This window comes from Sinocyclocheilus rhinocerous, unplaced genomic scaffold, assembly GCF_001515625.1.
Source record: "Sinocyclocheilus rhinocerous isolate Xijiao unplaced genomic scaffold, SAMN03320098_v1.1 scaffold677, whole genome shotgun sequence".
Taxonomy (NCBI): Eukaryota; Metazoa; Chordata; class Actinopteri; order Cypriniformes; family Cyprinidae; genus Sinocyclocheilus; species Sinocyclocheilus rhinocerous.
In genome coordinates, this window is record NW_015633185.1 from 1,388,361 (window position 1) to 1,401,598 (window position 13,238).

Below are 13,238 nucleotides of genomic sequence, written 5' to 3' on the forward strand. Positions count from 1 at the left end.
TCATGTGGTCTTCTCCTCCGGAGCCTCGTGGGAAGGCTGAAGTGGAGTCGTCTTGGCTCTTGTCTGTGCTGTGGACCTTGGGTCCGGTGGCAATGGTGGAGGTGGCATCTATGCTCTCATACGCCTCTGATGTCCACTGCTGAAAAGAAAGAATTAAGAATTTCAGCAATAACTTTTTACTCTAAATTCCAAATCTGTAAAAGTCACTTATTTCTGATACAAAAATAGAGAATAAATATAAAAAGAAAAACAGGTTGAAAGGAGAAATAGGGAAGAAAAAAAATAGGTTGATTAGGTACATTCAGGGTCCAAAATTAACTAAAAAAATGCATTATATTCAAATAAAAAATGTGAAACCCTATTAAAGAAAACATTTTTCTCAACTGTTTTACCATGAGAAGTTAACTCCAGACCATATGTTGTTATATCTACCACTCAAAAGTTTTGGGTCAGTAAGATATTTAAATGTTTTTGAAAGAAGTTTCTTATGTCTCATTTATTTGATTAAAGTAAAACCAGTAATACTGTGAAATATTTTTACAATTTAAAATAACTGTTCTCTATTTTAATACATTTGAAAATGTAATTTGTGATGGTAAAGCTGAATTTTTAGCAGCCATTTCTCCAATCTTCTGTGCCATGTGATGCTTCAGAAATCTTTTGTAACATTATAAATGTCTTTACTGTCACTTTTGATCATTTTAATGCATCCTTGCTGAATAAAAGTATTAATTTCTTTAAAAAAAAAAAACTGACCACAAACTTGTGAACAGTAGTATATTATAAAAAATTTATCCACCAAAACAAAAATATGAAACTGAGACTAGCTCATTACTGTTCATTACAAATGTCAAATAATGATCTTTTTAGGGACATAAGTGCATTATTTAATAAAATTTTTTTTATGTAAAATGCAGATGGATGGTGGATATGAAATATTTACTGTCTGTTACATTTTTTTTTTTTCAATTGAAGTTCATTTTGGACCCTGGGTGCATAACATTTTGAGAATTTTTTATGTAAAATGCAGATGGATGGTGGATATGAAATATTTACTGTCTGTTACATTTTTTTTTTTCAATTGAAGTTCATTTTGGACCCTGGGTGCATAACATTTTGAGAGTTAAATAAGGCAAAGAAGTGAAAGAACACTGCAAATTGATTAATTTGAATGATTAATCTGAAATGTTATAGTGTGAAGTGTTATAAACATCCTTTTTTTCTAAGTTATAAATAATTTTGAAGTGTTTTTTAAGTGTTTCACTAGCCTCTGCTTTATATGTCTAGATTGTCTATAAAAACCTTTGAATGGGGAATTAGCATGTGGTGAAAATTGCCAAAATCCTCTGTATATTATCTGGAGGCTAATAGCAGTCCAAGCTTTTGTTTCTTGAAAATAATTTAACAACAACATTTTTTGTATATCATTGTAAAAACACCTCAAAGACATCATCTCACCTGTGTTGCACGACTCGAGCGACAGGACGGGCCCAGGACGATGTTGACAGAACTTGAGGACTGCGTTTCGCTGGTGTTCCCCCCCTCAGCTGCAGAGAGGCCCGAGAGGACCAAGCCACTAGAGAAGCTCCGCTTGCCAAACAGCAGGCTTAGTGTGGAGCTGGAGGAAGACACCTGGCTGGAGCGATGCTGACCTGTGGCTGAAGCCAGAGGCCCTGTTGTGGACAAACGAGGCACCTGGGAAAAGACGGAGGCAATGGAGGAGGTGTTGAAGGACAGCTGGCTGTTGGAGAGGCGCTGCACCAGCCCGGGGCCTCCTGAGCCCGAGCCGTGCTGGCTGTCCAGGATGGGACCCGATCGGCTGGTGACAGGGGGCCGCTGGCCCTGAGGTTGCACTGAGCGACTGCGATACTCCCGGTGAGCTGTGGGGAAAAATATTATTTGAACTAATATGTTAATTTCCTCATAGGCTTTAGGACTACAAACTGTACAGATTCATATAGTATGTTCTGACCTCTGTGGTGTCTGGACTGGGAGCTGCGTAGTGATAAAGGCTCAGGCTCTGGGATGTGGCGGAGTTATGATTCTGACTTAAGGAGGAACCAGCACAATCCACATCCTCCATGTTCATGCCACTGTTACAGCTGGTAAGGTTATCTTTCCTCACCCTAGAAAGTGCAAGGAAGGTTTAGAAAAAGACCTTTTCAGACTATAGAAACAGAGAGGACTTGTTAAAGGAATAGTTAACCCAAAAATGCAAATTAGCTGAAAGTTTAAGTTCAAACAGCTGATTAAAACATCACAATAATCCACAAGTAATCCACACAACTCCAGTCCAGCAGTTAATGTCTTGTGAGCTGTGTATTTTTAATAAATCCATCAAGGCATTTTAACTTTAAACCGTCGCTTCTGGCCAAAATATGAGTCCATAATCCATAGTAACGCTTCTTCCCCCTGTTGTCCTCTCACATCAAAATCCACCAACAGACTTGTTTAGAACTTTTTTCGCTTAATTTGTGCATATTTCTCTTCTGATTCAGGTGAGACCGCTTTTTTGACTGAAAAAAAGCAATATTATGGATAGAGCACTCATACTTTGGCCCGGAAGCAACAGTTTGAAGTTTACAAAACGTATTGATGGATTTGTTTCTAACAAACACACAGCTTTTCACTTCAAGATGTTAACTGATGGACTGGAGTCATGTGGATTACTTGTGAATTATTGCTATGTTTTTATCGGCTGTTTGGACTCTCATTCTGACGGCACCCATTCACTGCAGAGGATCCATTGGTAGATAATGCAAAATTTCTCTAAATCTGTTCCGATGAAGAAACAAACTCATCAAGATCTTAGATGGCTTGAGGGTGAGTACATTTTCAGCAAATGTTCATTTTTGTGTGAATTATTCCTCATACATACCGAAACCACCTGGAACGCAGCCAGGTGCGAATGCTCTCCAAACTGAGAGGGCCGCCGCATATGTTCCTGATCTGCTTGTGAGTTCCCGTATAGGAGGTGGTGAGTGGGGACACAAACATGGGGTAACCCAGGGGTTGGTCGCAGGAGGAGTTGATCATGTTTCGCAGAGCCTGCTTTGAGTTCTGGATGCTTCCACGCTCAGGATTGCGGTTCCGGAGGAAGATGAGCTCTTGCTGCTGACCAGACCACAGCCCTCGCACACATTCTTTATTTATCTGAATGGATAAAAAGAGTTTTGCTTCTGTTGTATACATTATAAATGCCTTTATTGTCACTTTAGATATGTGTACTTTTTGAATAAACGTATAAATTAATAAAAAAATTAATTAGTAAATAAAATGTTACTCCAAAAATGTTGAAGTTTTATATGTATATAATAATATTAGGGATGCAACGGATCGTAGATGATCCGTGATCCAAACGGATCAGGCTGCACGGTTCGGCACGCATGTAATTCGTGGATTAACTGTTAAGTTTAACCATCATAGAGTTAAAGTTTATCATTTGCACATGTTTTGTCTTGCCAGTTTACACATTCAAGCAATTTTAATTCGCACGCTGTTTTCTGTGCGCTCAGCCGCTGCACACACCCGAAGCGCACACACGCAGAGAGAGAGACACCGTGTGAACAGCGAATTGATTTCTCTTTCACATACACACAAAGTTATGTTAAAATACCCGTTTTGGCAAGTATTCTAGTAAACACAGTCGGTAAAGACACAGCAGCCAATAAATACCTGTTTCTGTCTGCTAATCAAATAACACCACAGCTCTAACAAAGATTAATCTGTATTTAACTTGTGCAGTGAGCACTATTGTGTTATTTTACACTTAATTATTACATTTCTGCACCTGAATGCTACTGTTCCTGACTTTATTTGTAACTGTGTTTTGTTGTATTCATCTATGCTTCTAATTTGTGTAATTGCTCTTGTTTTATTACTAACTTTATTAAAGCTAGTAGTTTTGCTGTGGTATAGAAGTACTTAAAGTAAGCTTTCACTAATGGGGTTTTATTTATTTATTAATTTTTTTTGCTGATCCGAAAAATGATCCGATTCGTGACTCAAAATCCGTAATATGATCCGAACCGTGAGTTTTGTGATCCGTTGCACCACTTAATAATATATAGTTTTATATATATAATATAGTTTTGCTCTCTTGCCTTTATAACTTTGAAGCTGAGATGTCGTTTGTAGAGCATGATGATCTTGTACTCATCCACGCCTTCATCCACCATGTGCCGGAGCGTGAGCAGGGTGTCTCGACTGGACAGTACCGCTCTTCTCCAGGCGGGGTCGCTCTCGTGACATATCACTAGACTGGTTCTGTAGTTGCTTAAGGCCTCGTAAAGCACGGCAGGCTCCTCCGTCTCCTCCAGGCTTGTGAAGTGGTCCTGTATAAGTCCAATTATTGAGATACTTAAAGGTAAATGGGCTGTGAATAGTCAGTCATGTTGTGTCATATCCAGACATGAGACATCCAGTCATCTCACCTGGTGAAGTTTCAGACTCATTCTCACGGCTGGGGCCACCGCCGTCTGTAGCAGGTCCATGTCAGCAAAAACCCATTCATCCTTAGCAGCAATACGGAAGTCACCTTTGAACAGCGTGTTGAAGCCATAGAGGAATGACTCCAGACTGCAGCGGAAATCATTGAAACATGAAATCTCTTTTTATGGCAGTACACATTATCTTTGTCTTAATATGCCAACACTAATGTTGAGAAGTGTACCTGTTAGATCTGTTATGCGCTGCTGTGCTGAGGGATCTCCTTCCAAGCACAGATAGAGCAAAGCACAGAGTAACTAAGGGAGAATCTTCATCGCTGTCTACTGGCTGAGGACAAAAAACTATACTTTAGATTTAAAGAAGTTTAGATCACCTTAACAGTGTATAATTCCAAAAAAGAGCTCAACTTTCCTTCCAAAGGTTTTTTTTTCCCCTTTACTGTATCAGCCTTCAGTCACACTAATAAATGTCATTTGTGTCTCCTCACCTCCTTTAGTTTGTTGGCACAGTATTGGATCCACTCCAGGTAGACGTTACAGTAGCTGGCTCTGGTGACCCCCTGCAGACAGTGGACATAGTCCTCATCAATCTTCATGCTGAACACAGCCGGGTCCTTCTCAATATGATGCCATTTAGTGTATGACTGCAGGGCTTCCTGCATGGATTGGTCTTTAACCCATATCTGCAGCTTGGGGCTGATCACCAGGTAGTAGATGATACTCTGAAGATAGAAATGATTGAAAATACAGAGACATGAGTGCCGTCCATCTCACTATATCATAAATAATAAACCTGCCACAGTAAATCAAGGACATTGTAGGTACTTCATATGTATAATATGAAATTTATCTACACAGAAATCATGTTTACATTATATAGACAACTTGAGAGATAAAGCAATAGGGCATTATTACATTGTATAAAGGGGTATGAATCGGTTCAATAGAAAAAGTTCTCAAACGTTCATTCTACTGTTGATGTGGATGGAACTGACACAACACTAAAATACTCTGACAGTGTTCCCATACTACTCATTCAGTGGTGCCACAACACTGCTGCTGAATGTATAGTGCGAAACAGACCGATGCCTAAATTAATCAGTTGTTTTTAGCAAATAAAAGACATACAGTGCAACTAGTGTAGTCTCACTCTTGAACAGTCAATCCTTTTGAATGAATCAAACACATAGCTTAAAACGAACTGTGAGACTTAAGTTACAGAAAGCTGGAATACACTACACGACTTTTGCACAGATTTTTGCCCTGATTTACTCTGACTCTGAAGGAGTCAATGCTAGTTGCTGAAAGTCAGAACTGGTCTGCAGATTTGAGTTGACAGATTTCACGGAAAATCGTAGAATCACAGCATCGTAGCATCAGACTCTGATTCCATCCAGTAGAAGCATATTGAACATGTTTGATGTTCTGAGCTGATTTTAGAACACATATTGTTAATAATTTGTCATGAGTCACTTGTGTGACCCTCAGTTGTTTAGTGTATGATACCCATTTTTCTCAGCAAGTTTATGATACCTAGTGCTGAAAGTCAGATTTTTTTTTTAAATGATTGTTTTGCATTTATGCTTCTAAAAATTAATTTTAAAAATCTGTTGTGACGAGTGGGGGCAGGGCCGAGAGCCGTGGGAACGGAGCGAGGCCGGTGGAGTAATTGATAATGAGCGACACCTGCACCACTCACCGGTCTCGAGTCTCACGGAGGAGCTCCGGAAAGATAAAAGGAGGAGTGACGACCGTGTTGGAGGAGAGAGGACCAGGCCTGGATTTTATTTTGAGTTTTGTGTGCGGCAGTCGTCCGCGAGGGGCTGCCGCTTTACTTTCGTTTTGTGTTTGTTTATTTTATTAAAGTGTGAAATGTTCGCCGGTTCCCGCCTCCTTCTTACGGATCTACGAACTACGTTACTTTGGTGCCGAAACCCGGGAGGAAGGAGGGACACGCTGTCAGAGATCTCTCGCTGCTGAGGGGGATCGCGGTGCTGAGGAGATCGGGCAGCAGGAACAAGCGGAGAGACCGCTGGTGGCTGCCCGAGGCGGTGGTGCTGGAACGATGGAAGACGAGGTGGGACGGAGAGCTCGCTGCCGCGCTCCTGGGTCGAGGTGGGGTGGCTGCCGTCCGTGAGGGAGCGGAGGAGTCTGCCCGTTCGCCAGGAGGCCGGAGCCTGCTGCCATCCGCCATGATTGGGGAGGAGCAGGGAACGGGGGACTCGCTGCCGGCTGCCCTCCATAGGAGGAGCCATCGCCATCCGCCAGGAGGCGGAGGAGCGGTGGGCCGTCCACCAACGATGTCCAGTACCATCGCATGGCACCGCAAGTGAGAGCCTCTCAGCCGGTTGAGGACCAAGCGGCAGTGTGTACGGGACCGATAATTTTTATTTATTTTTTATTTTTTTAACATTTAAACCATTTAATAATAAAACCAACACAAAACAAAAGTAAAGCGGCAGCCCCTCGCGGATGACTGCCGCACACAAAACACAAAATAAACTCCAGGCCTGGCCCTCTCTCCTCCAACACGGTCATCACTCCTCCTTTTATCTTTCCGGAGCTCCTCCGTGAGACTCGAGACCGGTGAGTGGTGCAGGTGTCGCTCATTATCAATTACTCCACCGGCCTCGCTCCGTTCCCACGGCTCTCGGCCCCGCCCCCACTTGTCACATCTGTGTAAACACTTTTTGCAAGAATGGTTTTAAATGTTATCTCATAATTTGGCTATGAAATTTCATTTATTTTTTCCAAATTGTAATTCTTTACAGCTATTAAAAGAGCTGTTAATTAAATTGTTAAGAGTGATTTGAACCAGAACAGTTAAATTCTTTACAATTCTTAGTCCTATATACCAAAAGTACAACTGCTTCATTTATTCTAAAATATAAAGTCCCACAACAGTGTTGCTGGTACCTTAAGGTAATAAGTGACGAGCAGCTTGCGCAAGTCATAAACTTGCAACATGGTGGCAGCGTTGTTCTCACTGATACTGTAGCCCTCCAGCAGATACTTAGTGGTGGTCACCTCCCAGGCCAGCCAACGGAGGTTAAAAGCAGCATTGCAGGACAGCACATGGGGCAAATGACCCGGCTCACAGCAACAGCAAGAATCATCCTCCTCTACACCCTCTGTGATGGCCTCCACCTCCCGCTGCTGACAGTAAGTACCTGAGGAAATGACACAGTCACAGTGAGGAGAGGGAACATTGACATCAGTGTGACAATATAATGTTAAACCCATTTACCCCTGAACTCCAGGCCTCGTAGCTGGAAGGTGACCAGACCGTTGCCGACTTCGATGAGGTGAACAAGTGCATTAAGGTAGTCAGAAGCCAGGATGAAGCAATCTCCAGCACAGTAATTCCCCCAGCGGCCCAACATCAGGTCTCCACATATAGAATGCTGCAAGGAGCGTGTCAGGTACTCATAGAAGATTGAGTTGAGGTTGTTGTCATCACAGCCTATATGGTAAGCATATAATGACTGAACATTTTTATTTAAAAATGCATGAGGAGATTGTTGTGTCTTCAGTAATAGCAGTGATATGGCATCCTAAAACAACATCTGACATACTTTGAACAGTGTTTACAATGAAACTGAACCTTCATGAATTATCAAATCCTAAAAGGATAGTTCACCCAAAAATTAAAACATGGTCATATTTTACTATGACTTTCTTTTGTGGAACACACAATATTTGAAAAATGAAAGTGAAAAGGTCTGTATAATGAAAGTGAAAGGTCTGTCAAACTCCAAAAGAATAAAAAAATAAAATAAAATAATTGACATTTCACATCAATGACTCTGACCAAATGTTTCGTGAGGTCACTAAATTTTATTTGAGAGCTATAGTGAATAAAAGATTTAGTTTTGAAGCAAAACCCTCAAACATCATAGAATATATTAAGCTTATAATATTAACAATTGAACATTATTGATAGGAAGTGTATCTATTTTATCAGTTAAAAAAATGTAAATTACAAAATGTAAAATAAATAAAAAACAAAATAAATGTGAAATATACTGTAAGTAATATATGCATAACATAAATGGATGTAAATAAAATATAAATAAAAGTGAGTAAAAATAAATATAAAAAATAATTAATTTATTTTTATTAAAAAGCCAAAGTACTTTAGTGTCTTTAGTGTGACCGCCTTTAGAACTGCCCTGAAAACAGTATTTTTGCTAATGTTCTCAGCAACTGCATATAAGCATGTAAAAAAAACACAAAGCAATAATAAAATGTAATAATAAAATTCTAAAAGATGCACGTTAAACTGACATCATATTTTTAAATTTATTTATTTTTGTTACAACAGAAGTACTAGAGGTACAAATCAGCTTAACATATCAGCGCCTTTGAATACTGTTCACGGAGTCAATAAGGTTGAGAACAACTTTACTAACTTTACTGCTTAGAAGACTTGGAATATAGCGTACAAGTCACGTAAACACTTTTACGACGCTTTTGGAGCTTGACACCACCAGTCCTTATTCACTTTAAAGTTTAGAACAACATGAGGGTGAGAAAATGACACTGTTGTCTCTTTTGGATGAACTATTCCTTTAACACAGATGGGAAATTTTTTGTAGTTTTTCACAGCAGTCAACTGTTCAGTGTGTGTGACATGTATAGATGAAGACCGTATTTACCAGTCTCTTTGTCAACCTGAGACACCAGTCGGCTGTTGGAATTGTCAATTCGTTTGGTGCTGAAAAACCAAAAGAAAAGTTCATGAAGTGAAATATTCAGTCATGCCAAACACCCCATTTAATCTGATGCCTGTGCATTAAACCATTCAAGTTTAATATCAACAACAGAAACATTCTGTGTCATCACATTTGTGTTTAGAAACGACATCAATAATTCAACATAGTGTGGTTTTCTCTCTGCTACTACAGACTGTTGGACTTCAGATAAAGGAACGTTTGTCCCAGAGGAAACAAGGCAATTACATGCCAAACATGTCCATCCTCAACAGCTGTTCTCAACACCATAAAATATGCACTTGTTCTTTCTAGTATCCTAGAAGACAGAAACACACACTCAAGTATGCAGCTGGCTGAAAGTGCATTACGTCACTCTTGAGGTTGAATGCGTATTTCATGTATACGTGGAAATAACAGGCATCTTACTTGTAGTTCCTCTCCCAGAATTTTACAGGCCGTGGATAAGAGGTGATAAAAATGGCGCTCCCGAGGAAAGGGCTGAGTGGCGTGTAGAAGAGCGTCGTGATGAATGTCTGCAGCAGCAGCATGGCAGAGTCTGAGCTGCTCCGTCAAGGATAAAACTAAATATTTGCAATACATTTGGAGGTACAGTGCTTTTAGCATACTACCACAGTCCTTTAAAAGTGCTGTAATCGTAATAAGTAATAAGTATCATGAGAAATCACACCTGATTCAGAGAAGGAAAATACATTTAAAGGGGTCATATGATGCGATTTCAAGTTTTCCTTTCTCTTTGGAGTGTTACAAGCTCTTGGTGCATAAAGAAGATCTGTAAAGTTGCAAAGGCTAAAGTCTCAAATCCAAAGAGATATTCTTTATAAAAGTTAAGAGTCAACCACGCCTACCTAAAATGGCTCGTTCTAACACGCCCCCACATACCTACGTCACGATCTGGGAAGATTTGCATAACACCGCCCAAATGTGCACGCAAAGAAAGAAGGCGTAACTTTTAGAGGACCTACAATAATGTACAGTATTTGAAAAATAATGTGTTTTTTGAACATTAAAACATGTCAACATATTCTGTTACACCAAATACACAAAATAATGATCTTTAAAATAGCATCATATGACCCCTTTAAACAAATGTTATATTATTACCATTTCAAGCTTTCTAAACACTGGCTGGAAATCATGAGATCAATCACAAAATATGTAATTCTGTTGGAAAAAAAGAAAGTGTCAACATAATAAAAATAATCGTAAATATTTTGCAGATATATATAGTTATGTATATATATAGTTGCCTTTATGGTATTTAAGGAAGTAGATCGCTCGCAAAGGAATCATTATATTTCTGTGGCTTAAAAAAGTTTGAGTTTATAGCACCTTTACTTAAACAGATTAAAATTATAAATGAACATAGTACTCAGAATGTACTACCAATATAAACACTCAAACTGGACAGATTGTAAGAATATGAGGTACAGCGAAGGGTTGTGCAAAAGCATGAAATGCACTACCCCATGCTATCTGCCAGGGGGCGATATATAACAGAATGAAGTGCAGCTTGTGGAGAAGATCCCAAAGCTGTTGACAAAACAAAGAGCTGTTGTAAGAGTTCACAAGACAACAAAGGCAGTTATTTTGGTACTAGTTACTAAATGTACTGTCTTCTGTGAGCTATTTTAGACAATAATCTGGCACAATAGACATTTTTTTCTATGTTAGAAAAAAAGTTACAGACTTTAATTGTATTTTTATTATGTTACCTGTTTTACAGAATGCATCTACATGAATACTAAATTAAAACAAATGTGTAGGACTTTGTTATTGACCTTGTTGAAGACGATGGACATGAGGAAGAAGTTGAGCAGGAATGTCTCTGAGGCACTGCTGCAGTCAAACTCAAAGAAGATGATGGTGAAGATGAGCGTGAGGAACTGGTAGCTGGGATTGCAGAAGGAGGCACGAAGAAGCTTCATCCCAGCAACTGTCATCAACAAGACATCACAGCTGGAGCGAGACACAGACACCTGAGCCACTCAGGTGCAGAGGCAGCATACAGCCAAGCACAGCAAAGACCAATCAGGGAGGCTCTGACACAGGTCTGACGCTAACTTCTGCTAACACCACCACAATGCTCAGTAAAACATGTTTTTTGTGTACTTTACCAAGTCTGCTCACCAAGGCTGCAATTATTTATTTTTAAAAATACAGTAAATATTGTTGTGAAATATTATTACAATTTAAAATAACTTTTCTGTTTTAATTCATTTTGAAATGAATTCATTTATATGAATCTTCAGCAGCCATTACTCTAATCTTCAGTGTCACATGATCCTTCAAAAATCATTCTAATATTCTGATGTGGTCCTCAAAGACATTTTTTATTATCAGTGTAGTTTTGTTGAGTTGCGTAATATTTTTAGGAAAAAATTATGCATTTGACAATTAAACATTATTCTTTTGATAAATAGAAAGTTACAAATAAATGCATATATACAGTACTGTTTAAAAGGATTTTTTTGAGACTTTTCAAAAATATTTTTTGAAAGAAATTGCAGGGATGCATTACATTGATCAAAAATCTTTTACATGGTTACAAAAGGTTTCTGTTTCAAATAAAACACTATTATGGTTTCCACAAAAATATTAAGCAGCACAACTGTTTTTAACATAGATAATAATAAATGTTTTTGAGCACCAAATCAGCATTTAAGATTGATTTCTGAATGAGACCCTAACTGTATAAATACATTAGCATTATATAATGCTAATGTCATTATACAGTTAGGGTTGTTTAATATAAATTATGGGAAGAGTAAAACATATATATATATATATTTAAAATATCTGTGTTAAATTGTCAACAAGAATAAGGGGAAGGATACTTACTGTATTCCTAATTTCTTACGATGGCTGAGGGCAAAACCATCATTAGTAAGTGCACTGAGGACAATGGCTGGGTAGACGATATACTTCTCAAAAGTCAACAGCCCTACATAGAGACGCTCGAACCACATCAAGTGCGCATCTTCTGAATGGATAGTATACTAAAATTAATTAACATTAATAACACAATGTATTAGAGCAGACACATTACATAAGTGCAGGGAACTGACCTCTGGGTTCAAACTGTGAGTACTCCTTACTCTTCAGCACAGGATGAGAGATCCACAGCCAGGGATGGTGTTTCCGTAACTGAGGGATGAGATAGTGGGTGACAAAGCCCACAGTGGCTGCTAATGCATACAGCACTATGGACACAAATGGCTGCGTTGGATGAGAATCAAACTGTTAGTTGATATGTAAACTGCAAGCTTTTTTGAATATGTGTATAAGAAGTTTAAAAATAAGAGAAATGTACCCGTAGAGAAAGGAAAACTGTGCTGGCTGTTATTGCAAAGGTCAAAACTGAGGCGAGAATACAGACAACCAGATCTGACAGTAAAATCTCTTTCTGCAACATAAAATATAAGTCATAAATGATGATTAATACAAGATTCCTTAGATGCAAAAATTACAATTCCACTCAAAAGAAACTAATACTTTCATTCAGCAAGAAGTCATTAAATTGTTCAAAAACAATAAAAACAAAAGAGTAAAGACATTTATAATGTTACTAAAGACTTCTGTTTCAAATAAATACTGTTCTTTTGGACTTTCTATTCATCAAAGGATAAAAAAAATTTATTACGGTTTTCACAAACATATTAAGCAGCACAACTGTTTTCAACATTGATAATAATAAGAAATGTTTCTTGAGCAGCAAATCAGCATATTAAAATAATTTCTGAAGGATCATGTGACACTGAAGACTGAAGTAATGATGCTGAAAATTCAGCTTTGCCATCACAGGAATTAGGGATGTTCATTTTAACCGGTTAACCGACCGTAAGAATTTTGACCGATTAATACAATCAGTTAAACGGTTTAAAAAGTAATTTATTTATTTATTTTTTAGTAATTTATCAAAATATTTAAAAAGGTTTGCTGCATGGTTGAAATACGCTACGCGTATAAAAAAAAATCGTTTTTTAGAGGAAAAAAAAAAAACATTACGTCTAAGTCGCATTTTATTATTTCATTCAGAAATAGGCCTAATGCCGAC

General features: G+C 38.4%; 1 protein-coding gene across 1 annotated transcript in view; it reads right to left on the reverse strand.

Annotated features, from left to right (window-relative positions):
* The window catches only part of LOC107743596 (pecanex-like protein 2), a 22,181-nt gene continuing 8,943 nt past the window's right edge, over window positions 1-13,238 (reverse strand). The window contains 19 exon segments of the mRNA XM_016556926.1: window positions 1-30; window positions 32-139; window positions 1,459-1,880; window positions 1,973-2,002; window positions 2,005-2,126; window positions 2,879-3,153; window positions 4,104-4,334; window positions 4,434-4,578; window positions 4,673-4,776; window positions 4,937-5,170; window positions 7,365-7,618; window positions 7,696-7,911; window positions 9,107-9,165; window positions 9,590-9,719; window positions 10,606-10,714; window positions 10,963-11,140; window positions 12,023-12,164; window positions 12,250-12,400; window positions 12,495-12,587. Coding sequence (XP_016412412.1) covers window positions 1-30; window positions 32-139; window positions 1,459-1,880; window positions 1,973-2,002; window positions 2,005-2,126; window positions 2,879-3,153; window positions 4,104-4,334; window positions 4,434-4,578; window positions 4,673-4,776; window positions 4,937-5,170; window positions 7,365-7,618; window positions 7,696-7,911; window positions 9,107-9,165; window positions 9,590-9,719; window positions 10,606-10,714; window positions 10,963-11,140; window positions 12,023-12,164; window positions 12,250-12,400; window positions 12,495-12,587 — 3,033 coding nt within the window.